The sequence below is a fragment of the Oncorhynchus tshawytscha genome, linkage group LG15 (assembly GCF_018296145.1).
Source record: "Oncorhynchus tshawytscha isolate Ot180627B linkage group LG15, Otsh_v2.0, whole genome shotgun sequence".
Taxonomy (NCBI): domain Eukaryota; kingdom Metazoa; phylum Chordata; class Actinopteri; order Salmoniformes; family Salmonidae; genus Oncorhynchus; species Oncorhynchus tshawytscha.
In genome coordinates, this window is record NC_056443.1 from 5,432,656 (window position 1) to 5,457,925 (window position 25,270).

At 47.1% G+C, this 25,270-nt stretch overlaps 1 protein-coding gene across 2 annotated transcripts in view; it reads right to left on the reverse strand.

Moving 5' to 3' along the window:
- The window catches only part of LOC112267838 (transmembrane and coiled-coil domain protein 3), a 40,048-nt gene extending 15,906 nt beyond the window's left edge, over positions 1–24,142 (reverse strand). The window contains exon 1 of one of the 2 annotated variants that reach the window (XM_042297987.1): positions 23,965–24,142. In XM_042297987.1, coding sequence (XP_042153921.1) covers positions 23,965–24,009 — 45 coding nt within the window. In that variant the 5' untranslated portion in view covers positions 24,010–24,142. Of the gene's footprint in view, positions 1–12,053; positions 12,303–23,964 lie in introns of those variants that run through there. The other variant, XM_042297986.1, reaches the window with a different exon arrangement.
- Between the last annotated feature and the right edge of the window lie 1,128 nt (positions 24,143–25,270).

Here is a 25,270-nt window from a genome sequence, read left to right on the forward strand (position 1 = left end):
ACGTACGCGGTGTCTGTCTGTACGTACGTACGCGGTGTCTGTCTGTACGTACGTACGCGGTGTCTGTCTGTACGTACGTACGCGGTGTCTGTCTGTACGTACGTACGCGGTGTCTGTCTGTACGTGCGTACGCGGTGTCTGTACGTACGTACGTGCTGGTGTCTGTACGTACGTACGTACGCGGTGTCTGTACGTGCGTACGTGCGCGGTGTCTGTGCGTACGTACGTGCGGTGTCTGTCGTACGTGCGTGCACGCGTGTCTGTACGTACGTACGCGGTGCGTGTCGTACGTGCGTGCGTGCGCGGTGTCTGTCTGTGCGTGCGTGCGTGCGTGCGCGGTGTCTGTACGTGCGTGCACGCACGCACGCGCGGTGTCTGTACGTGCGTGCGTGCGTACGCGGTGTCTGTGCGTGCGTGCGTGCGTGCGCGGTGTCCGTACGGTGTCGTGCGTGCGTGCGTGTCGGTGTCTGTACGTGCGTCGTGCGTGTCACGTACGTGCGTGCGTACGCGGTGTCTGTACGTACGTACGTGCGTACGTACGTACGCGGTGTCTGTCTGTGCGTACGTACGCGGTGTCTGTCTGTGCGTACGTACGCGTCTGTGTCTGTCTGCTGTGCGTACGTACGCGGTGTCTGTCTGTGCGTACGTACGCGGTGTCAGTCTGTACGTACGTACGCGGTGTCTGTACGTACGTACGCGGTGTCTGTACGTACGTACGTACGCGGTGTCTGTACGTACGTACGTACGCGGTGTCTGTACGTACGTACGTACGCGGTGTCTGTACGTACGTACGTACGCGGTGTCTGTACGTACGTACGTACGTACGCGGTGTCAGTCTGTACGTACGTACGTACGCGGTGTCAGTCTGTACGTACGTACGTACGCGGTGTCAGTCTGTACGTACGTACGTACGCGGTGTCAGTACGTACGTACGTACGCGGTGTCAGTCTGTACGTACGTACGTACGCGGTGTCAGTCCGTACGTACGTACGTACGCGGTGTCAGTCTGTACGCGTACGTACGTACGTACGTACGCGGTGTCAGTCTGTACGTACGTACGCGGTGTCAGTCTGTACGTACGTACGCGGTGTCAGTCTGTACGTACGTACGCGGTGTCTGTCTGTACGTACGTACGCGGTGTCTGTACGTACGTACGTACGCGGTGTCTGTACGTACGTACGTACGCGGTGTCAGTGTACGTACGTACGTACGTACGCGGTGTCTGTACGTACGTACGTACGTACGCGGTGTCTGTACGTACGTACGTACGTACGCGGTGTCTGTACGTACGTACGTACGCGGTGTCTGTACGTACGTACGTACGCGGTGTCTGTACGTACGTACGTACGCGGTGTCTGTACGTACGTACGTACGCGGTGTCTGTACGTACGTACGTACGTACGCGGTGTCTGTACGTACGTACGTACGTACGCGCGTGTCGTACGTACGTGCGTGCGTGCGTACGCGGTGTCTGTACGTGCGTACGTACGTACATACGTACGTACGCGGTGTCTGTCTGTGCGTACGTACGCGGTGTCTGTCTGTGCGTACGTACGCGGTGTCTGTCTGTGCGTACGTGCGCGGTGTCTGTCTGTGCGTACGTGCGCGGTGTCTGTCTGTACGTACGTGCGCGGTGTCTGTACGTACGTACGCGGTGTCTGTACGTGCGTGCGTACGTACGCACGCGGTGTCTGTACGTACGCGGTGTCTGTACGTACGTACGCGGTGTCTGTACGTGCGTGCGCGGTGTCTGTACGTACGCGTGTCTGTACGTGCGCGGTGTCTGTACGTGCGTGCGTACGTACGCGGTGTCAGTCTGTACGTGCGTACGTACGCGGTGTCAGTCTGTACGTGCGTGCGTGCGCGGTGTCAGTCTGTACGTGCGTACGTGCGCGGTGTCTGTACGTACGTGCGTGCGCGGTGTCAGTCTGTACGCACGCGTGCGTGCGCGTGTCTGTACGTACGTACGTACGTACGCGGTGTCAGTCTGTACGTACGTACGCGGTGTCAGTCTGTACGTACGTACGCGGTGTCAGTCTGTACGTACGTACGCGGTGTCAGTCTGTACGTACGTACGCGGTGTCAGTCTGTACGTACGTACGTACGTACGCGGTGTCAGTCTGTACGTACGTACGTACGTACGCGGTGTCAGTCTGTACGTACGTACGCGGTGTCAGTCTGTACGTACGTACGCGGTGTCAGTCTGTACGTACGTACGTACGCGGTGTCAGTCTGTACGTACGTGCGTGCGTGCGTGCGCGGTGTCAGTCTGTACGCGTGCGTGCGTGCGTGCGTGCGGTGTCAGTCTGTACGTGCGTGCGTACGCGGTGTCAGTCTGTACGTGCGTGCGCGGTGTCAGTCTGTACGTGCGTGCGTGCGCGGTGTCAGTCTGTACGTGCGTACGTGCGTGCGCGGTGTCAGTCTGTACGTGCGTGCGTGCGCGGTGTCAGTCTGTACGTGCGTGCGTGCGCGGTGTCAGTCTGTACGTACGTACGTGCGCGGTGTCAGTCTGTACGTGCGTACGCACGCGGTGTCAGTCTGTACGTGCGTACGTGCGCGGTGTCGGTGTCAGTCTGTACGTACGCACGTGCGCGGTGTGTCAGTCTGTACGTGCGTGCGTGCGCGGTGTCTGTCTGTACGTGCGCGGTGTCTGTCTGTACGTACGCGGTGTCAGTCTGTACGTACGTACGTACGCGGTGTCAGTCTGTACGTACGTGTACGTACGCGGTGTCTGTCTGTACGTACGTGTACGTACGTGGTGTCTGTCTGTACGTACGTGTACGTGGTGTCTGTCTGTACGTACGCGTACGTACGTGGTGTCAGTCTGTACGTACGTGGTGTCAGTCTGTACGTACGTGGTGTCAGTCTGTACGTACGTGGTGTCAGTCTGTACGTACGTGGTGTCTGTCTGTACGTACGTGGTGTCTGTCTGTACGTACGTGGTGTCTGTCTGTACGTACGTGGTGTCTGTCTGTACGTACGTGTGAGGCCAGGACCTCCTCATCAAAAAAGCCTGAAAAGATGTAATCCTCTCTTTTCTGTAATCTGACATTTAATCTCTTTTTTCCCCCAGAGCCAAGATTACCCAGCAGCCACCGCCCTCAACAAACACACTCTTTTAGATGGAGAGAGAAGGATGAGCACATAGAGATGGAGAGAGAGGTGGGTGAGGATAAAGAGAGAGAGAGAGGGGGATGGCTATAAAAAGAGAAAGTAGTGAGGGATGGATTGATAGAGTAGGAGAAGAGTTGAAGAAGTGTAGCAGTGTAATCCTGTTGTAATGAGTCTTAACTGTACAGGGTTAAATCAGAGAGGGAACCCCGAGGCCTGGGGTTTTATACTGAGATTGTCATCAGACGCTTTAGCAGCCAACACACACAGTGCTCAATCACACTCCTCACACAGACAAGTGTGTTCACCGTCCTTTTGGAGAAAGAGAGTGGGAGTGAGAAAGTTAAAGAGAGAGAGAAAGAAAGAGCGACAGGTAGTAGCAAAGCTGCATTCCACACATCACAGACCCTCCATGGCAGGCACAGGACACACACCTCACAGACCCTCCATGGCAGGCACAGCACACACACACACACACACACACACACACACACACGTGTCAGAGGTCTTAGGAAAGCAGTTTACCGACAAGGCGTCCACATCCGAAAATGTGCCAGAGGAACCAATGGGCAGAAAATGGATCTAGCTTGCTCTCTTTAACACACACGCCACTCCCCTGTGTGTTACGTAATCTACACTGATCTAGTCAACTCAATCTCTGAGCCTGGCTGTGTGTGTGTATGGTACCGTAGATTTCACACTCTCACGCTAATCTAGTGGGAGTAGCTCGCTGATATGAACCAGCTGTATTCCTGTGTGTGTTTGTGAATCAGTGGAGGCTGCTGAGGGGAGGACGGCTCATAATAATGTCTGGAATGGAGTGTAATGGATGGAACCATGTGTTTGATACCATTCCATTTACTCCATTCCAGCCATTATTAGGAGCCGTCCTCCCCTCAGCAGCCTCCACTAGTGTGAATAGGCTGTGCGCACACACACACACACACGTGTGCAGTCAGCAGGCTAGAGTGTTTAATGCTTTATAATATGACAGCTGGGCTGTATGGACATTAATTGAGTCAATATTATGGTCGGCAACAATTTGCATCATCACACAAGCTTCTACAGGTGGAGATTGGTTAGATAATGACTGACTAAAAAGATCCGGTCCGCTCTGAGCCGGTGGTATAATATGTTAAGACAGCTGTGTGATACAGAAAATCATTTGGATCAGTGAGTGTGTGTTAATCCGAGGCTGTGTTACTTACTGTACCCGGCATCTCTGTTAGTTTGTCAGTCCACTGTAGGCTTAGCTCACTCTCAATCACTAATCCAACACACACACACACACACAGAGAGAGAGAAGGGAAGATAGAGGGCTAGAGAAATTCCTAAAAAGATGTGCCAACTAGTATTCTGCCAATCTGGTCCCAGATATGTATAGCTTCAGCTAAGTCTTCTGACTATCGAGAGGAGAGGAGACAGGCCGCTAGCTAGTAGCTACTTTAGTGCATTAAATCAAACCCCTGTTTGCTCTGACTAGATTCCCTCTTCATCTCTTCCTCCTACCACACGCCACTCTGCCTGAGGACTCTCTCTCCTCTTCTCTTCTCTTCTCCCCTCCCCCCCAATTGCTATAACTCTGTCCTCATTCCCAGAAGGATCCTAGCCCAAAGACCATGGATAACCCATCAACTCACACAACTCAGGGCGAGTCCATTAATACGGTACACACACAGACACAGAGAGAGAGAACAGTTGATGTCACAGAGACAGGATAAAGAGAGAGAGAGAGAGAGAGAGAGAGAGAGAATAGTTGATGTCACAGAGACAGGATAAAGAGAGAGAGAGAGAGAACAGTTGATGTCACAGAGACAGGATAAAGAGAGAGAGAACAGTTGATGTCACAGAGACAGGATAAAGAGAGAGAGAGAACAGTTGATGTCACAGAGACAGGATAAAGAGAGAGAGAAAGACAGAACAGTTGATGTCACAGAGACAGGATAAAGAGAGAGAGAGAGAGAACAGTTGATGTCACAGAGACAGGATAAAGAGAGAGAGAAAGACAGAACAGTTGATGTCACAGAGACAGGATAAAGAGAGGGAGAGAGAAGCTTTAGAGCAACACCCCCAAAGTGAATAAATGCCTTTGAGCATCATTCATGCACAGAGACAGAGAGAGAGGAGAGAAGGGAAGCGAGAGAGGGGGGAATGGGGAGCATAGAAAGATATCAGCGGCAAAGCCTGTATAAGATTGGGGGTGGGGAAGGGGTGAGACTTCTGTGGTTGCCCTGACAACAGAAGGGAACGACAGCTGCTAGGCTACCCCTCACCACAATGCCCGTTGGAGCGTCTCAGAGACTAGGGACCCATAATTCAATACATTGAGGCCTAGGCCTTTCCTCTCCCTCCTTCGCCCTTCGAGCAATTTCTGTGATTTACGGTGATTGGACACTAGTATGAGGTATGTGTGCTCTCTAATTGAGGTGGACAGATTGTAGACATGAATACTGTATGCATCCAGACTGAAACAGTGTCTGTATGTAGCATGATGCCCTGGGAAACAGCAGCAACATTAAATGAGAACTCAAGAGCTTGTTGCCTTGAGGCTGGCTCATTTAATCACCTATTGTAGAACTATTGTCCTGTTTATTTTTTTATTTGGTCTGAGAGCACACTGTTTTTTATCTGTTTTTTTTTATTCTTTAAAACAACAACACAACACAAAGACAATACTAATGGCCACTCCCACCGTGGTCACTCAGACAGCCACAGATCAATCCATCTTTCCCAGTAAATCACCATTCTACCATTTCCTCTTCTAATGCATCCCTCCATTCTCCCATGGTGTCTCATTAGGAACCTCCCCATCATTCTACCATGGTGTCTCATTAGGAACCTCCCCATCATTCTACCATGGTGTCTCATTAGGAACCTCCCCATCATTCTACAATGGTGTCTCATTAGGAACCTCCCCATCATTCTACCATGGTGTCTCATTAGGAACCTCCCCATCATTCTACCATGGTGTCTCATTAGGAACCTCCCCATCGTTCTACCATGGTGTCTCATTAGGAACCTCCCCATCATTCTCCCATGGTGTCTCACTAGGAACCTCCCCATCATTCTATCATGGTGTCTCACTAGGGATTTGAATCTCCCCATCATTCTCCCATGGTGTCTCACTAGGGACTTGAACCTCCCCATCATTCTACCATGGTGTCTCACTAGGGACTTGAACCTCCCCATCATTCTACCATGGTGTCTCACTAGAGACTTGAAACTCCCCATCATTCTCCCATGGTGTCTCACTAGAGACTTGAACCTCCCCATCCTTCTACCATGGTGTCTCACTAGAGACTTGAACCTCCCCATCATTCTACCATGGTGTCTCATTAGGAACCTCCCCATCATTCTACAATGGTGTCTCATTAGGAACCTCCCCATCATTCTACCACGGTGTCTCATTAGGAACCTCCCCATCATTCTACCATGGTGTCTCATTAGGAACCTCCCCATCGTTCTACCATGGTGTCTCATTAGGAACCTCCCCATCATTCTCCCATGGTGTCTCACTAGGAACCTCCCCATCATTCTATCATGGTGTCTCACTAGGGATTTGAATCTCCCCATCATTCTCCCATGGTGTCTCACTAGGGACTTGAACCTCCCCATCATTCTACCATGGTGTCTCACTAGGGACTTGAACCTCCCCATCATTCTACCATGGTGTCTCACTAGAGACTTGAACCTCCCCATCATTCTACCATGGTGTCTCACTAGAGACTTGAACCTCCCCATAATTCTACCATGGTGTCTCACTAGAGACTTGAACCTCCCCATCATTCTCGAATGGTGTCTCACTAGAGACTTGAACCTCCCCATCCTTCTACCATGGTGTCTCACTAGGGACTTGAACCTCCCCATCATTCTACCGTGGTGTCTCACTAGAGACTTGAACCTCCCCATCATTCTCCCATGGTGTCTCACTAGAGACTTGAACCTCCCCATCCTTCTACCATGGTGTCTCACTAGGGACTTGAACCTCCCCATCATTCTACCGTGGTGTCTCACTAGAGACTTGAACCTCCCCATCGACAACATTTCTGCTGAAATTGCCCCAAAAAGAAACATTTTACCCAAGAGCACAATGATATTTCCTATTGGCTGACTGTGTCCTTCAAATCCTCCAGCAATAGCTGGCAGGTCCAACACCACCCTGATATTATGGCATAACAACCATGCCTGGACCTGACTCCAAAAACAAGCCAGCGATGGACAGTGCCAAGAGAGATGCTCTACTAATTCTGTTTTCTGCATGGCGGAGTCTGCACCGGTCTGACTGTTGAATACCCCATATACTGAGCATTCTGTTTATAGCGAGAATTTAATATAATAGCTTCAATTGAAAATAACAAATGAATGCATCAATTGTTGTTTTGTACTGTATATCAGTTCATAATCCCGATGCCATGGTATTGGGATATCGAAAATCTGTTCCCAACTATCTTGAATTTTATGCGGGATAGTTGTCAACCCTCTTGACTGTGAAACTGATACATTTCACGATTTATATTAGTTTTTATCACGCATTTATGATATTTAATTAGTGACATAAACTATACTGAACAAAAATAGAAACGCAACATGTAAAGTGTTGGACCCATGTTTCATGAGTAGAAGTTAAAGATCCCAGAAAATGTCCATACGCACAAAATTTCGATAATATCTCTGAAATTTTGGGCACAAATGTATTTACATCCCTGTTAGTGAGCATTTCTCCTTTCTCCACAACACAATGCCACATATCCAATGCCAAGTCTCTTGGTATCCTGACTGCAGGAATGTCCACCAGAGCTGTTGCCAGATATTGAACATTAATTTCTCTACCATAAACTGCATTCAACATTGTGTTAGAGAAGAGATTTAATGCCTTGATATTTAATAGTTTTAGCCATCCAAACTCATATTCATTATATAAATAGATCTGTTTAACTTTCTTGATTTCCATTGTAAATTAAATGAAATGGTTTTTGCTCACATTGCTTTTTCAAGTTCTCTCCTAGAGTCGGTAGAGCCATGAATAGATACTGTGATATGACTAGAGAATTAATCAGTGTCTTTTTCCCATAGACTGACAGGTGTTTCCCTTTCCATGGTTTCAAGATCCAATCTGTTTTCTATCAAAATTAATAGTTGTAAGATCATTCAACTTTTCAGGAATGTGTACACGAAGCACATCAACAGCACCATCCACCCAGGTAATCAGGAGACCACATAGCAATTTAAAGTCTGTGTCTTTTAGAGATCCAATCTGTAATATAGTAAACTTATCATATATGGGTTTTAATCCAGATAAACTGGAAACATTATCCAGCTCCTCAATAAGACCGTTCAGGGTTAAAGATTGTGGACTCGAGAAAAGACAACTTGAATCATCAGCATACATTGATACCTTTGTTTCTAATCCATACATTTTTAACCCCTTACTTTTAAAAATTGTATCTGATTTTTATAATTAACTATTCAAATGGCCATAGCAAACAAGTATGGTGAAAGAAGGCAACCCTGTTTTACACCTCTTAACAATACAAACCTTTGAGAAATAACCATTATTTATCATTTTACATAAAGGAGTGTTATACACATGACGTTTACCCATTTTACAAGAGATTCTCTAAAATTGAAATAATCCAGGCTCTTATAAATCAATTCAAGCCGTACTTTTATTGAAGGCTTTCTCAAAATCTGCTATAAAAATGATGCCTGGTTTCCCTGCATTCTGATATTAGAAACAATTTAAAACTGTCTGTTATCTCCAATAGATCCTCAATCCATACTTTTTTCACCATAGAAAAGGATACCAGAAAGTCATCAATCCGACTAGCTTGATATTTCCTAATTGCTGAAGACCAAGAGGCCATTAAGGCCTTTGGAATGTGCAATCAGCCACTTCTCTCTCCATTGCACTGGCCCTGGGGACACAGTAAATTGCACTCACAACACACTGTTTAATGGCCTGTTACTACACTGCCAAAAACAGCTCAGCAATAAACAAGTGCACAAACACGCAAACTCACACATACACTCGCTCACAGACACACACTCGCTCTCACAGACACACACTCGCTCACAGACACACACTCGCTCACAGACACACACTCGCTCTCTCACAGACACACACACACACACACGCTCTCACACAGACACACACACGCTCTCACAGACACACACTCGCTCTCACAGACACACACTTGCTCACAGACACACACTTGCTCTCACAGACACACACTTGCTCTCACAGACACACACGCTCTCACACACACACACACACACGCGCTCTCACAGACACACACTTGCTCTCACAGACACACACGCTCTCACACACACACACACACGCGCTCTCACACACACACACACGCGCTCTCACACACACACACGCTCTCACACACACACACGCTCTCACACACACACACACGCTCTCACACACACACACACGCTCTCACACACACACACGCTCACACACACACACACACGCTCTCACACACACACACACACACTCACACACACACTCACACACACACACACACACACACACACACTCACACACACACACACACTCGCTCTCACACACACACACACACTCGCTCTCACACACACACACACACACACTCGCTCTCACACACACACACACACTTTTTATTCCTGTGTCGAGTTGGAATAAGACCTCAGGTAGTAAAATTCCAGTCTTTACCTGAGTGGAGCAGGCTGGGAAAAACACAGCCTTAAGAAACGTACTCTGCCCAAGGGCAGACTTCCAGGGAGTAACTTCTCTAGATAAACAGAGGAGAAAGGACAGAAACATATTCTACCCATAAACTTCTGACATGCGGCACTATACTTCATACCTATACACACAGACACACTATGCGACAGTACACCACACACACACAGTGAAGCTGACCTTTGTGTAATCAGTACTTAAGATGGAAAGACTAGCGAGGCACTAATGAATAAATAACATCCAACCTTAATAACACTCTCCATCAATCACACGCCTGTCTGACTGTCTGTGTCTGTCTGCTTGTCTGTGCCTGTCTGACTGTCTGTGTCTGACTGCTTGTCTGTCTGTCTGCCTGTTTGGCAGATTAGAATTGGAGCATCTCTGTTGATGTAAAGGGTTTGAAAGTTTCATCTCTCTGAAATCCCTTTTTATTCAGTGAAATGTGCCAGCTTCAGTCAGTGTGTGTTATTAAATATGAATGAGTGGGGATGGTGGCTGAGCAGAGGCAGGGGAGGAAGAGGGACACATTTTTTATATGACAGATGCCAAATGGACACACACTGACTGTCGAGTGCTGCTGGCTATAACATATGTGTGTGTGTGTGTGTGTGTGTGTGTGTGTGTGTGTGTGTGTGTGTGTGTGTGTGTGTGTGTGTGTGTGTGTGTGTGTGTGTATTTGTGTGGTCATCATCACCAGTAATAACAACATATGGATTTGTCTTCCATAATATAAATGCTAGTCTGCGGATGTTAAATCTAGGCCACTTTCCTTCAAATTGCAAAACATGTCAACTATTCTGTAATGAAAATATGGGGCATGTGTAGTAGGGAGGGTGAAAGGTGTATGTTCTGTCTCTCAGCCTCTCCTCTCCCTGCTCTGTAGTCTGTTCCAGCCACGATTATGCCGTCCCAGTTGACTCACAGGCAAGCCGCCACTCTCCAGCCATGCTAATTAACGTATGGATGGCTGGCGAGAGCCCGGGAGTCCCCAAACGCTCCTGTCCACTCCAGTGACCGTTACCGACCAAGGGTTTCCACTGTCAGATAGAATATGTGGAATATGCCAGTGCCATCCCCCTGCCTTCCCCTTGACTCACCTCCATGATCTCAATCCTTTCCCCTATGCCTACCCTCTATATGGGATATATAGCTGAATACCAGCTAGACCCCTGAGTACATACCGTTCTTTACATGTTCACTCTTTCATCCAATCATTGAGGGGGTGGTTTGTCATATACTAGGATAAATAGCTCGATGTGGTTTTGCATAGCCTATCCCCTAAATGGGTCATGGTATGGGAATCAGCTATCAGTGTCGTTGTTTGTGCTAGAAGTATAACTCGTCACTGTATCTCACCCACGACATTACAGTTAAGAATGAACACAAACACCAGGGACAAAACAACTATACCGTTGCAAACTATTTAGTGTTGGAATGACCGTATAAAGCACAGCGTTTAGGGGCCACGTCCACCACAAACATCTGGCTGCACATTCGCTCCCGACAAAACAATTGGGGTAAAGGAACCGAATGACTAAAACCTACTTCGTAAATTTGTTCAACAGCTGTTGTGTTAATGCACTTGACAGAGATGTCGCACGCAATAGCTACGTGGTTTGTGAAAAAAAAGCTGCTGTTGCCTTCAATGAAACACCTGCCCAGCAGTACAAATCCTTGACTAACCGGGTTATACCTGGCTGTCAAAACAACAGATACAAACACTGAGTGTATAAATAACAAATTCAGTTAGACATGTGTTGGCTAGATACAAAAAAAATCTAAAGCAATAAAGAATTGACCACAATTTACAAACAGCCTATCTTTAATTATGGAATTATCTGAAAAGATTCCTAAACATGTCCTGTTGCAATTAACTACAGTCTCACATTGTGTAATGGATATGCTGCACATAATTTCCAAATCAAGTCTCCCCAACACTTGGGACTGCACGATGGAACGGTTCCGAACTCGACTATCAGTCACGGATAAGGTATAGCCCAATACTTTGTAAGCTACGGTTAGTTGGGAATGGGATAATTCACATAGAGACAACTGGTTGTTGCTGCCGATTTGTCCACTACAACCGCCACGAAGAAGTGATTGTACGCTACCGAATATCAAACGTGACAAATGTTGGCTAGCTCTACAGACGCAGTCAGATACGTGACACCAAGTCTCCGTCATTCCACAGACGATGTGATCAGGAAGGCATATTTACCATTTCGCCGCAGATGTTATATCTCTCTACTTCTGATGAACTTGTATCGGCACTGGGCATAGTCCCGTACGTAGTTTGGTCCGTGAATGTGGACTTGACGTTCCACTACAAAAGCAAAGTTACAAACTGTCCATCGCGCTCACGCCGTCCAGGTCCGAGAGCTGTCACTCACTACTGTCACCCACCACAGTTGTCGGGTGATCAGTGTCTCCGGAGGTAATCTGCTCCCGAAGCACAGGACAGAGTGGGAAGCCACTAGACTCCTCCCACTTCTCCAGAAGGGAGGGGGGTCAATTCATTGATATATTTAACCTACACAATTATGACTTGCCCATGTAATTAACCCGTTAGGACTCTGAATTAACCTCACAATCATGTATCTAAAATCTATGTTTTTAACTGTAGCCAGAGTTGAGTTGGGTGAGAGTGTGTTGCCTATGTTGAAATAAACAACCATCCACGATAAGAAATAGGAATATGTAGTAAGTAGCCTAGAAATGGAGAGAATGCATCAAATGTCAGTCTCCCCATACACATGTTGCTGCCCATGGGAAGACCTGACATTTTACTAATGGCATGTCGAATTAATATAGCGCTAGATACAATGAAGGTCATTGTCATTTTCCACCGAATGCGGGATGTCCATTTAGCGCGGTCCTGGTCACAGTGGCCGCGCCTCATGACCTCCCTGATAACTGATATCATCAAGCGTCCGCACCTGTCTGTGACTGGCACATCTTTGTTCTAGAATATTGGGTTCCCGAAATAATATCCTATTGGTGAGCCAATTTGTAAATGCAGAAGTTTGTTTTACTTAGTTATAAGGAATTCTTATCACTTTACAAGATCCCTGTAACACCTAAAGGTTTTGAATTGTATTAGATGCCATTCCCTCAGGTGTTGCTCTGTTATTCAGGAACGTGTGAAGACCTGACCCTCAGAGCCTACATTCCATTACCCCTGTTGACTCATCAGTAGGAAAGATTTGTTTCTTTTTTGGTCCATTCAACAACAGAGCGATACGAACCTTGTTTCAGCAGGATGTTGTATCTATATACCTTATGTCATGCCTTATTGGAACGGTTTTATTGATAAAATATGTGGAGGGAAAAGTTTGGATTTTGCCACACACATACCTACTTGTTAACAAAATGAAGGAAGTTTCCTTTAAAATTATTCATAAATATTATCCTGCCAACCACTACATGAAGAAGTTTAAGAGAAACATAAACTCAAATTGTACCATTTGACCACCCAGAAACGGGGTTGCATCTTTTTTTGGCATTGTATTCATGAAATTCATGTAAAACTGTGGCAAGACATCAGTAGATTTATAATTGAACACATTTATGAAGATTTTACACTATTGTGGAGAGATGTACTGCTTAGATTCTACGATAGAAATAAGTTGAAACAATTTTAGGTAATTAATTACATTATACTTTTGGCCAAATTTCATATTCAGAAATGTACATTTACAAACAAAACACCACATTTTATTACCTTAAAAAAAGAAATGTAACTATATTTTAAGACAATGAAATACTCTACTAACAAAAAAGCTGTTAGAATTGTAAGTGTAGGTCTGTCTGTCCCTTAAGGTCCTTGTGTAATGTGATGTTGTACCCCCTATCCCCGCCCCTATCCCCGCCCCTATCCCCGCCCCTATCCCCGCCCCCTAGCCCAATTGTCCTTTGTATAGTCTTTATATATACTTGTGTTACCCCATGTAAAAAATAAAGACTGCCACATCTTTCCACAGAAACCTCAACATTGCCCCATGTAGGTACTTTACTGCATGCATGTGTGCTACAGACATCGGCTTGGTAAGATAGCTGATAAAAATCGAGCATTTCTATAGTGAGTTAAGTGAGGTAGCCTTGGCCTAAGCATGTCACCCTTTGGAAGAGGTAGTGGATACCCCATCATTGTCTCCAAGGATAAAGGTCCCCATAAATAATTCAATAAGAAAATCTCTTTTGTTGTGTCATCCATTTTTAAAGACACAGTTGGCAGCCCACTGTGCTGCTGGCTAGCTGATTAGTCCAGTAGCTGTGTCGGTGACCCAGGCCCAGGAGGTTGTTGTTATTTCACTGTCCATTAACAGAACAGCGCATTTCATCCTCAGCTTATTCATATGCAGCCTCCCACCTGGTAAACCAGCTATAACAAACCTGATCAGTAAGCAAACACACACATATGCACATAGGCACATAGGCCTACATATTGGAGGTGGAAATGCCAAAAGCCAATAAGTAATATGGATGGAAACTCATTCATTGATTTGAGGCAGAGAGATGATGAGGATTGCACTGAACTGCACACACTGTATAAAGGTGGATGTCGGTTGTGAATAACACATAGGCCTACACGCACGCACTCACGCATGCACACACACACACCCATAATCACACAGTATATGAAATTGGTAGCCAAGTAGGGAATATATACAATCAAATGTATTCATTGATTTGAGGCAGACAGATAACGGCGATCGGATTGCAGTTTCATACACTGAATGAATGTGTGAAAGTACTGCTTAAAAGTGTGAGTAACACACACACACACACACACACACCCACACACACACACACACACACACACACACACACACACACACACCCTGCATTGATACCCTAGACTCCCAACGTGCCTGTGGAGTCAGATGTGTGAAGGTGAGACTGGGCTGGCAGAATGAGAGCAGCTCCTCTGGTGGCCAGTAGAAAGAGAGAGAGAGAAAGAATACTGAATGAGTAACACAGCCGTTAATCGCCATAACGACCGGGCCGGTGACAGGTCGACGTTCCGAGACTGAATGAATCAGCTTGGAGGGAGAGAACATCACCTGGCACAGAGGGCACGGTGGGCACAGAGAGGGGTGGCATGAGTGCCAAGATGGGATCCGATGGAATCTGGCTCTGGAGTAATTCATCCATTAGATACGGAGTCGATTGGAGAAGGGAGAATATGTTGATACATTTGGTGAGGGTGAATCATTAATGAGTTATTTACATGCTGAATATCAGAAATACTGCAGCCAGAGACCGTACAATTCCATCAGGAGAGTAGTCATCATGTCTTCTTTACCTTCTCACTCTCAACACAGGCTGAAAACAGCCGCTAACCTGGCCCCACTTAGCCCCTTCACTGTTGGCAGATCTGAAGAAACCAGGTAAACAACATGGTGATGATCTATCAAGCCCTCAAATGGGTTTATGGGAGCTTCAACCATATTGCTTCCATCTATTTCCATACTAGAAACACAAAATAGACTTCTTGAGCTGGCAGGGATCCTAGCGGCTAGTTTGAATCCCAGAGCCGACAAGGTGAATAATCTGTCTGTGTCCTTGAGCAAGGAAATGAACCCGAATTGATCCAGGGTCGCTGTTAATAATGGCAGACCCTGGCCATGACCCCAGGTTGTCCCAAGGTGGAGTTGGGATATGCAACAAAAAAACATTTCCAATTCACACAGTGTATAATACACATTTGTACATGAATAGAACACATATAAGACCCACCAAATTATTATTAGTAATATTATAAATAAGGTCAGAGAGATAGAGGGGTTTTGGGGATTGATCTCGCTGCTTTGCTCAGACCATTTAACTAATCCACTTCTATTCCATTATCACCTATGTAGGCCTGTTGATTAGTTCAAATGTGTTTGATTTATAATGAGGAATGGAATGTTAATTTGGTCTAAATTGGTGTTTGGCTGCATTGATTTGTCTTGGAGCACCATGTGTGCCCAGAGAGAATAGCTTTAGAACAAACACAGATGCACGCACACGCACGCAAACACACACATGCACGCACACCCACAGTCTGCTCATTTAACCCACTTTAACCCACTTTGAATTGAGCACTAATCAGAGGTTCACCAGCCATGAAACTCTAGTACAGCTACTACACTGGTCTCAACGGCAAAACCAAGTCAATGTTTATTCCTTGCGCCGCTCTCTCTCTCCCTTTCTACTGCTTTCTTAATCACACAGAAGTCTCATCCCTCTGAGGGCTGAACTACCTGCAGTGTGTTTGCTCTTTATAAATACACACACTCTCCTTTGCAGCAATATCTTATAGAAATGGCACTAGTGGTCTCGCTTGATAGTCCAGCTCGGAGTTGATCATCCGATTACTCTGAAAGAAAAGATTGTCCAGGAATATTGACTTTGCATAGGGAGACAGTGGGCTATAGTTCATCTGGTGTGTCCTCGTGCGTGTGCTGTTTATCGCAAAGACAGCCATTGTTTTACTTCCCCCTGGTGTTCGTTCTACACTTCCTGCGCCACTTCCTGTCTCTGTCCCAGACGTCACCCCAATCTGACCTCTACCTTCCCACGTGGTTGCGGAAGGGAATATTGAGGTGGAGTTATGGAATGTTGATGTAGAGATCTGGAATGTTTTGATGGGATCCTAATGAAGCCTCTATAAGGGTCATACTGGCTCATAACTGACCCCAAAGCTGCCCTCTCAACACCGGAGTGTGTGTGTGTTTGTGCGTGGGTGATTGTATGATAATCTTACGAAGAACAAGGAAATTGAAACGAACAGACGATTCCCCCTGGTAAGGCATTGGAATAGACTGCTCTGAGGAACTCTGTCCCTTCTCCTTCCTGTGTGACTCAGTGAGATGCCAGGGCCAGATTAGGTCACACTCTCTCTCTCTCTCTCTCTCTCTCTCTCTCTCTCTCTCTCTCTCTCTCTCTCTCTCTCTCTCACTCACACACACACACACACACACACACACACACACACACACACACACACACACACACACACACACACACACACACACACACACACACACACACACACACACACACACACACACACACACACTCCCTGTTTCAGTCCTGTGTGCACCATTGTGTGTATGGAGTACATGTGACAGAGAGTGAGTGTGACAGTGTTTGTGACAGTCTGTGTGACAGCTTCCCTAATCTCTACGCAGCAACGCGGGTACTCTGAAAAGATTCAGTATACTGAGGCAGAGTGAACAACACACACACACACACACACACACACACACACACACACACACACACACACACACACACACACACACACACACGGTCCTTGTCTCTCAGTAATTGGGGCAGTGTGGTTGAACTGGTTTGTGATGACCTAATCCTACACCCTAGTTCTGTTCAGAAGAAAAACAACCTCATCTCTCTCAAACCCTTATGCGTCATTCTGCATACCCCTTAAAACACTCTCTTCCCCCTCCAAAGCACCATCTCTTTCTCTTGCTCTCTCTCTATCTAAAATCACTCTCTTCTCCCGGTCCGTCCGTCCGTCCGTCCGTCCGTCTGTCTGTCTCTGTCCCTCTCTCTCTCTCGTCTTACTTAACAAGTTTTACATTAGTGGAGAGGAAGCTGTACTGGAAGCTGTACTGGAAGCTGTACTGCTTCCTCCCACTAATTTCTGATACGAGCTGCTGATTTTAGACTCAGTGAGAACACACACACACACACACACACACACACACACACACACACACACACACACACACACACACACACACACACACACACACACACACACACACACACACACACACAGCCACTGTTTCTATGGAGGGATTGCTCTGACAAACCAATCAGTCTCGTCGGCCTCATACCTCAGCCATGTGTAATAACAGAGGCTACTTTCTGACTGGCAGACATTATTAAACACACTCAGAGGACAGACGGGGACGAATCAACACTGTCGTGCTAAAATTACATTATAAGTCACAGCAGGACTGTACTAAACTGGAATGGCAGGCCTATTTGTGGGGACCAGCAAGGAGAGACTGTAGAGAGGAAAGGGCAGGGAGTGGAATAGACAGAAACTACCTCCTCTCTCTCTTCTTCTTCCCCTTCTCTTGTCCTCTCTCTCCCTCCTTTCCCGTTGGACCCCCTGCTCTCCTTTTCAGCCAGACATCATGCTATTGAGAAAGCCCCTCCCCCCTTTACCCCCAACAAAACACCCCTCCTTGCCCCCTGTCCTCCTCTACTCCTCCCATCCTGTTCTATTCAGACCCAGAGTGAAATGATGGATCAAGAGACCCATCCACATGCCACTAATCCCCCCCCACCTCCACGGTCTCTTTTGTCCGATTCCACGCTTCAAGATTGCTTCGGTCACGTGGACTGGTACATGTTCCACATAGCGTCGGACAATAACATTGATGAATACGCTGATTCGGTGAGCAAGTTTATTAGCAAGTGCATCGGGGATGTTGTAGCCACAGCGTCTGTTAAAACATTCCCCAACCAGAAACCGTGGATTGATGGCAGCATTCGCACAAAACTGAAAGCGCAAACCTCTGCTTTTAATCAGGGCAAGGTGACTGGTAACATGACCGAATACAAACAGTGTAGCTATTCCCTCCGCAAGGCAATCAAACAAGCTAAGCGTCAGTATAGAGACAAAGTAGAGTCTTAATTCAACGGCTCAGACACGAGAGGTATGTGGCAGGGTCTACAGTCAATCACGGACTACAAAAGAAGAACCAGCCCCGTCGCGGACCATGATGTCTTGCTCCCAGACAAATTAAACAACTTCTTAGCTCGCTTTGAGGACAACACAGTGCCACTGACACGGCCCGCTACCAAAACCTGCGGTCTCTCCTTCACTGCTGCCAACGTGAGTAAAACATTTAAACGTGTTAACCCTCGCAAGGCTGCAGGCCCAGATGGCATCCCCAGCCGCGTCCTCAGAGCATGCACAGACCAGTTGGCTGGTGTGTTTACGGACATATTCAATCAATCCCTATCCCAGTCTGCTGTTCCCACATGCTTCAAGAGGGCCACCATTGTTCCTGTTCCCAAGAAAGCGAAGGTAACTGAGCTAAATGACTATCGCCCCGTAGCACTCACTTTCGTCATCGTGAAGGGCCTTGAGAGACTAGTCAAGGACCATATCACCTCCACCCTACCTGACACCCTAGACCCACTCCAATTTGCTTACCGCCCAAATAGGTCCACAGACGACACAATCGCAATCACACTGCACACTGCCCTATCCCATCTGGACAAGAGGAATACCTATGTAAGAATGCTGTTCATCGACTACAGCTTAACATTTAACACCATAGTGCCCTCCAAACTCCCTGGGTCTCGAGACCCTGGGTCTCGACCCCGCCCTGTGCAACTGGTTCCTGGACTTCCTGATGGGCCGCTCCCAGGTGGTGAGGGTAGGTAACAACATCTCCACCCCGCTGATCCTTAACACTGGGGCCCCACAAGGCTGCGTTCTCAGCCCTCTCCTGTACTCCCTGTTCACCCATGACTACGTGGCCATGCACGCCTCCAACTCAATCATCAAGTTTGCAGACGACACTACAGTGGTAGGCTTGATTACCAACAACGACGAGACGGCCTACAGGGAGGAGGTGAGGGCCCTCGGAGTGTGGTGTCAGGAAAATAACCTCACACTCAATGTCAACAAAACAAAGGAGATGATCGTGGACTTCAGGAAACAGCAGAGGGAACACCCCCCCATCCACATCGATGGAACAGTAGTGGAGAGGGTAGCAAGTTTTAAGTTCCTCGGCATACACATCACAGACAAACTGAATTGGTCCACTCACACAGACAGCATCGTGAGGAAGGCGCAGCAGCGCCTCTTCAACCTCAGGAGGCTGAAGAAATTCGGCTTGTCACCAAATACACTCACAAACTTTTACACATGCACAATTGAGAGCATACTGTCGGGCTGTATCACCGCCTGGTACGGCAACTGCTCCACCCACAACCATAAGGCTCTCCAGAGGGTAGTGAGGTCTGCACAACGCATCACCGGGGGCAAACTACCTGCCCTCCAGGACACCTACACCACCCGATGTCACAGGAAGGCCAAAAAGATCATCAAGGACAACAACCTCCCGAGCCGCTGCCTGTTCACCCCGCTATCATCCAGAAGGCGAGGTCAGTACAGGTTCATCAAAGCTGGGACCAAGAGACTGAAAAACAGCTTCAATCTCAAGGCCATCAGACTGTTAAACAGCCATCACTAACATTGAGTGGCTGCTGCCAACATACTGACTCATCTCTAGCCACTTTAATAATGAAAAATTGATGTAATAAATGTATCACTAGCCACTTTAAACAATGTCACTTTATATAATGTTTATATACCCTACATTACTCTAATCTCATATACATCTCATATGTATATACTGTACTCTATACCATCTACTGCATCTTGCCTATGCCGTTCGGCCATCACTCATTCATATATTTCTATGTACATATTCTTATTCATTCCTTTACACTTGTGTGTATAAGGTAGTTGTGGTGAAATTTTTGGGTTAGATTACTTGTTAGATATTACTGCATGGTCGGAACTAGAAGCACAAGCATTTCGCTACACTCGCATTTACATCTGCTAACCATGTGACAAATCAAATTTGATTTGGCAAAAAAATGGGGCACATAAATACAGGGCTGGTAGAGGTGGTGATGGTAGGAGGGGGACGGTAGTATTCAACCTCAGTGGTAAATCTGACTGGACTGTGTGGCAGAATATCATTAAAGAGAGTGTCTATACCTGATTAACCACAGATACACCCGCCAGAGAAAGAGAGAGAATAATATATAGACATATTTGTTTATTTAACTAGGCGAGTCAGTTAAGAACAAACTCTTATTTACAATGATGGCCTACTTGGGCCAAACTCAGACGACGCTGGGCCAATTGGCTCAATAGCGTGATATCTGGCTGAAAAGGAGAGCTGTTTGGGGGAAGCAGGGGGTCCAACGGGAAAGGAGGGAGAGAGAGGACAAGAGAAGGGGAAGGAGAAGAGAGAGAGAGAGAGAGGAGGCAGTTTCTGTCTATTCCACCCTGTGGGACTCCCAATCACGGCTGGTTGTGATACAGCCTGGAATCAAACCAGGGTGTCTGTAGTGACACCTCTAGCACTAAGATACAGTGCCTTAGACCGCTGCCACTCTGGAGGAGAAGAAGCCAGGCTGAGAGAGAGGAGAGAAAGGAGAGCGAGAGAGAGAGTGGGGAGAGAGAGAAAGAGAGAGCAGAGCCACTGTCAGATGGAGATGGATTGATAATAACAGACTGATGCATCCTGCCTGTCAGCGAGCGAAAGCACACTCAGCTGTGAATAACACGCGGAATCACACCAGATGAAAGATAGAGAGGGAGAGATTAAGGGCGAGGGAAAGAAAGGATGCACTTTTTTAGTTTCATTTTCACTCCATTCACACAAATGATGAGTCAGGCGCTGGTCAATAGAGTGAGAGTTGACATATAGAGAGAGTTTCACTCAGCATCCACATTTTCTGTTCAACTTCTTTGATTTGGCACTAAAACAGACCTCCTGCAGGAATATGAGAGGTTGTTCCAAATACAACTGTCTTTTCTGTTGACATAATGGGAGGAGGAGGCGGATTAATGGGTGGAAAGTATCACCCTGAGACAATTAACTGAAAGTAGCTAATGTTGTTGCCTATTTCCAGTGTTTGTTTTGTACTTTGAATTGCAAGATTAGAAGGGTTTATTGGGATTAAGTGTTTTCATTCAGTTTCACGTAATTAGTTCATTTGCTTTATACATCCACCATACACAGCCAAGTTCAACACAATTAGGCAGTTAGCCAGTACACACACACACACCCTAACACAATCTCTCATACAACCGTAAAGGTAAGAGCATACATAAGAGACCTGTCAAGCCCAGGACTACACACTGTAACAATCACTCTCTCTCATGACAGACCTACAATGGCTGTGATGGGTGTGTACTGTGTAGTGTAACTAAGTGTGTGTGTGTGTGTGTGTGGTGTGTGTGTGTGTGTGTGTGTGTGTGTGTGTGTGTGTGTGTGTGTGTCTGTGTGTGTGTGTGTGTGTGTGTGTGTGTGTGTGTGTGTGTGTGTGTGTGTGTGTGTGTGTGTGTGTGTGTGTGTGTGTGTGTGTGTGTGTGTGTGTGTGTGTGTGTGTGTGTGTGTGACAGACAGTGCATGTGTGAGTGGCATGCTAGCAGGCCACCTGATGGCCAAATTAAATTGCGTTGAAATTGGAATCAAAGTACGTTTGCTGGACAAAAAATATCTTGTTCCCATGGTAACTCATCATTACGGACAGGTCGGAGAGTGTTTTCATCAACAGAACATTAGGAGGTGATGACTGATGTGTATGACGGGGATGGGCTGAGGTAATTATCACTAATGTACTGGGTTTGGAGTCTTGTGGCTGTTTTCTAATCAGGAGCACAACAAGAAAGGCTGACTACTGTTCTCCCCAGATGAACCTCACACAGCATTGCTCCAGATTCAGCTGCTGGTGGGGGGTTGCAGCAGACTGGCTGGGTTGTGTAATGCAGTACCCCCCTACCCCCGGGGTGTGTGTGTGTGTGTGTGTGTGTGTGTGTGTGTGTGTGTGTGTGTGTGTGTGTGTGTGTGTGTGTGTGTGAGAGAGAGAGAGAAAAAGAACCCTGGGTGGAGCGAGCACTAAATGTTTACCCAGCACCTTTATTCACACAATCTCACAGAGGCACACACACACACCACTAACAAGCTAAAACAATAAGACCATGTTGACACTACATCAGAGATGTGTCCCTGAGTTACCCACCACCTACTATGTGATAAACAACATGAAAGAGCTCAGCAAAACTGACCAAGGCCTCCAAGCTCCTTGTATCTAAGGCAACGAGTTACTAAGGCGTTACCATGGCATCTAATATTTATTTATTCAGGTAAGAGTTTAAGGACTTCTATTATTAGAGTTTCTGTACACACACTTAGAGGTTGGGTGTGGAAAGATTTCAACATTTGTCTAACACGCACGCACGCACGCACACACAGTAACCTAATGCATCCCTAACATAAAGGTAATGGTATATCTCCATGGTGAGAGACAGCATCCAGATAGCCAGGGACAGATTTACCAGAGAACAACTGACAAGCCTTAAGCCTACCTCTCCACCATGCATCTCTTCTTTCTCTCCCTCTCTGTCTCTTTTTCACATTAGTGGTCTGTGGCAAGATTGACTGGAAGAGAGACATTATCCACACACACACACACACAGCACAATCACAACAACTACCACTATCAGGAGGCACTGCTCAGCACTGACACACTGGAGCCAGGAATATGATGTCATTCTAACACAGAGACATATAGTCAACATCATTGTAGTGGAACGTCCATGGTGATGGAGAGATAAGATAAGAATAAGAGAGACACAGACACAGGCTCGCGCCAGCTACAGTAGGGCACAGAGCCTCATCAGGTATAAATAACTATATGTACTGAATTCCACTGAGAAGGAGAGAGAGGAGAGAGAGAAAGAGAGGTATTAAAGGTAAGGAAGGGGTGATTAGAGAGAGAGAGTTAGAGAGAGAAAGGCAGAGGCAGAGAGAGAGAGAGAGGCAGAGAGAGAGAGGCAGAGAGAGAGAAAGGCAGAGAGAGAGAGACAGAGCGAGGGAGAGAAATAAAAAAACAGACAGGGCAGAGAGAGAGATTAATGATGGGGTCTGGATAACTAAAAGCAGATCAATGATCTATGACTGACTGGTTTTAAAGACATCCCTCTGGCATTAGGCAAGCAGCATAGTACAACTATACGTGCGAGCGAGCGCGCGCACACACACACACACACCACACAGGGGCAGGACACAACACGTCTGACACAACCTCTCCCTGCTTGGCTCTTTTTCTGTAACACTACAGTCTGTTTACCTGGTGTTTACATCCACCCAAATGCCCCCCACACACACACGCACACACAGCTCCTCATGTGGTGCTTGTCAAAGTCTGCCTATGAACCGTTGTCATATAAACACACACGCTAACAGCATGTGACTACAGTTCTGACTACGTTTAGACTGGAAACAGCTTGGAGACTGTAGTACCTTGAGACATACAGTCTTAGTCTCAGTCACACACGCACACACACACCCTACCTCTGTGACGTGGATGAGTGGGATGGTCGTGAAGTGCTTCTTCATCTCTTCTCTTCCTCAGGGTTAAGGGCCAGAGTGTGTGAAGTCAAAGTTCATTCCTACGAACTTCAGAAGACACTCAGTGATCATCAAAGAGCTGGCAGCCTTTTAGAGGAACAGCCACTGTGGGAGGAGTGTGTGTGTGTGTGTGTGTGTGTGTGTGTGTGTGTGTGTGTGTGTGTGTGTGTGTGTGTGTGTGTGTGTGTGTGTGTGTGTGTGTGTGTGTGTGTGTGTGTGTGTGTGTGTGTGCGTGTGCGTGTGCGCGTGCGCGTGTGTGTGTGGTTTCCCTCTGGCTCTGGAGAAAACCCTTCCTTCCTGTCAGTGGTGATAAAGATGTGCCGTTACAAGGCCCGGCTCGGACCTCCCTTCCCAACACCCTAAAAATCCAAAGATACACTCCTACACACACACACACACACACACACACACACACACACACACACACACACACGCTCTGAGCCCGTTCCCTTCCGCACCAGGCACTACTGAACTGCTGTCAGTCCGCTGTCTTGTTCTGTCCTGTCCTGAGGTGCATTCAGCAGTCTTTTCTGTACTGTTCTGTTCTGCATGGTTCTGCCCTGTTCCTGAGTTCCTGAGGGGTTGGCAGAGTCACCCTTATTAGGCAGTAATCAGCCCCCACCCCCCACCTGAGGTCTCTGATTCGTTTCACCCTCCCTCCTTGGCCCGCCCGGGCACACTTCACCACGGCATTCATTTATTACCTCTGAGGCCAATCAGGAGTCAGCAACCAGAACAACAGGCTGAGAGGTAGTAGGGATGTCTGACAGGTTAGGAGAGGGATGGAATACAGGACCTCCGTATACTGCTGTTGGGATAGAGTTGGTAAAGTTAGTGAAGTAGTCTCTCCCCCCTCCCACTGCTCTGTCTCAGTGGTGAACACATTCAGACAGAGCCGTTAATCTGCACACCCCTAGATAACAGCCGGCCTGGGCCTCTGTGTGTGTGCGCACGTGCGTGTGTGTGCGTGTGTGTGTGTGTGTGTGTGTGTGTGTGTGTGTGTGTGTGTGTGTGTGTGTGTGTGCGTGCGTGCGCGTGCGTGCGTTTGTCTCTCAACGCAACTGAGCTCTGCTCCCACTGCCACACTTATTCAAATATACCCCCCAACTATCATTCATTAAGGCTAAGCCCATTTGTTTCTGAGAACCATTCAGTGTGTCTTTTTCACTCTCTTTCTCTCTCTGGGCCCATTAAGAGCTGTGACACACAAGGGAGGTGAACAGAACAGGGCCAGGGGTATTTTTACAGC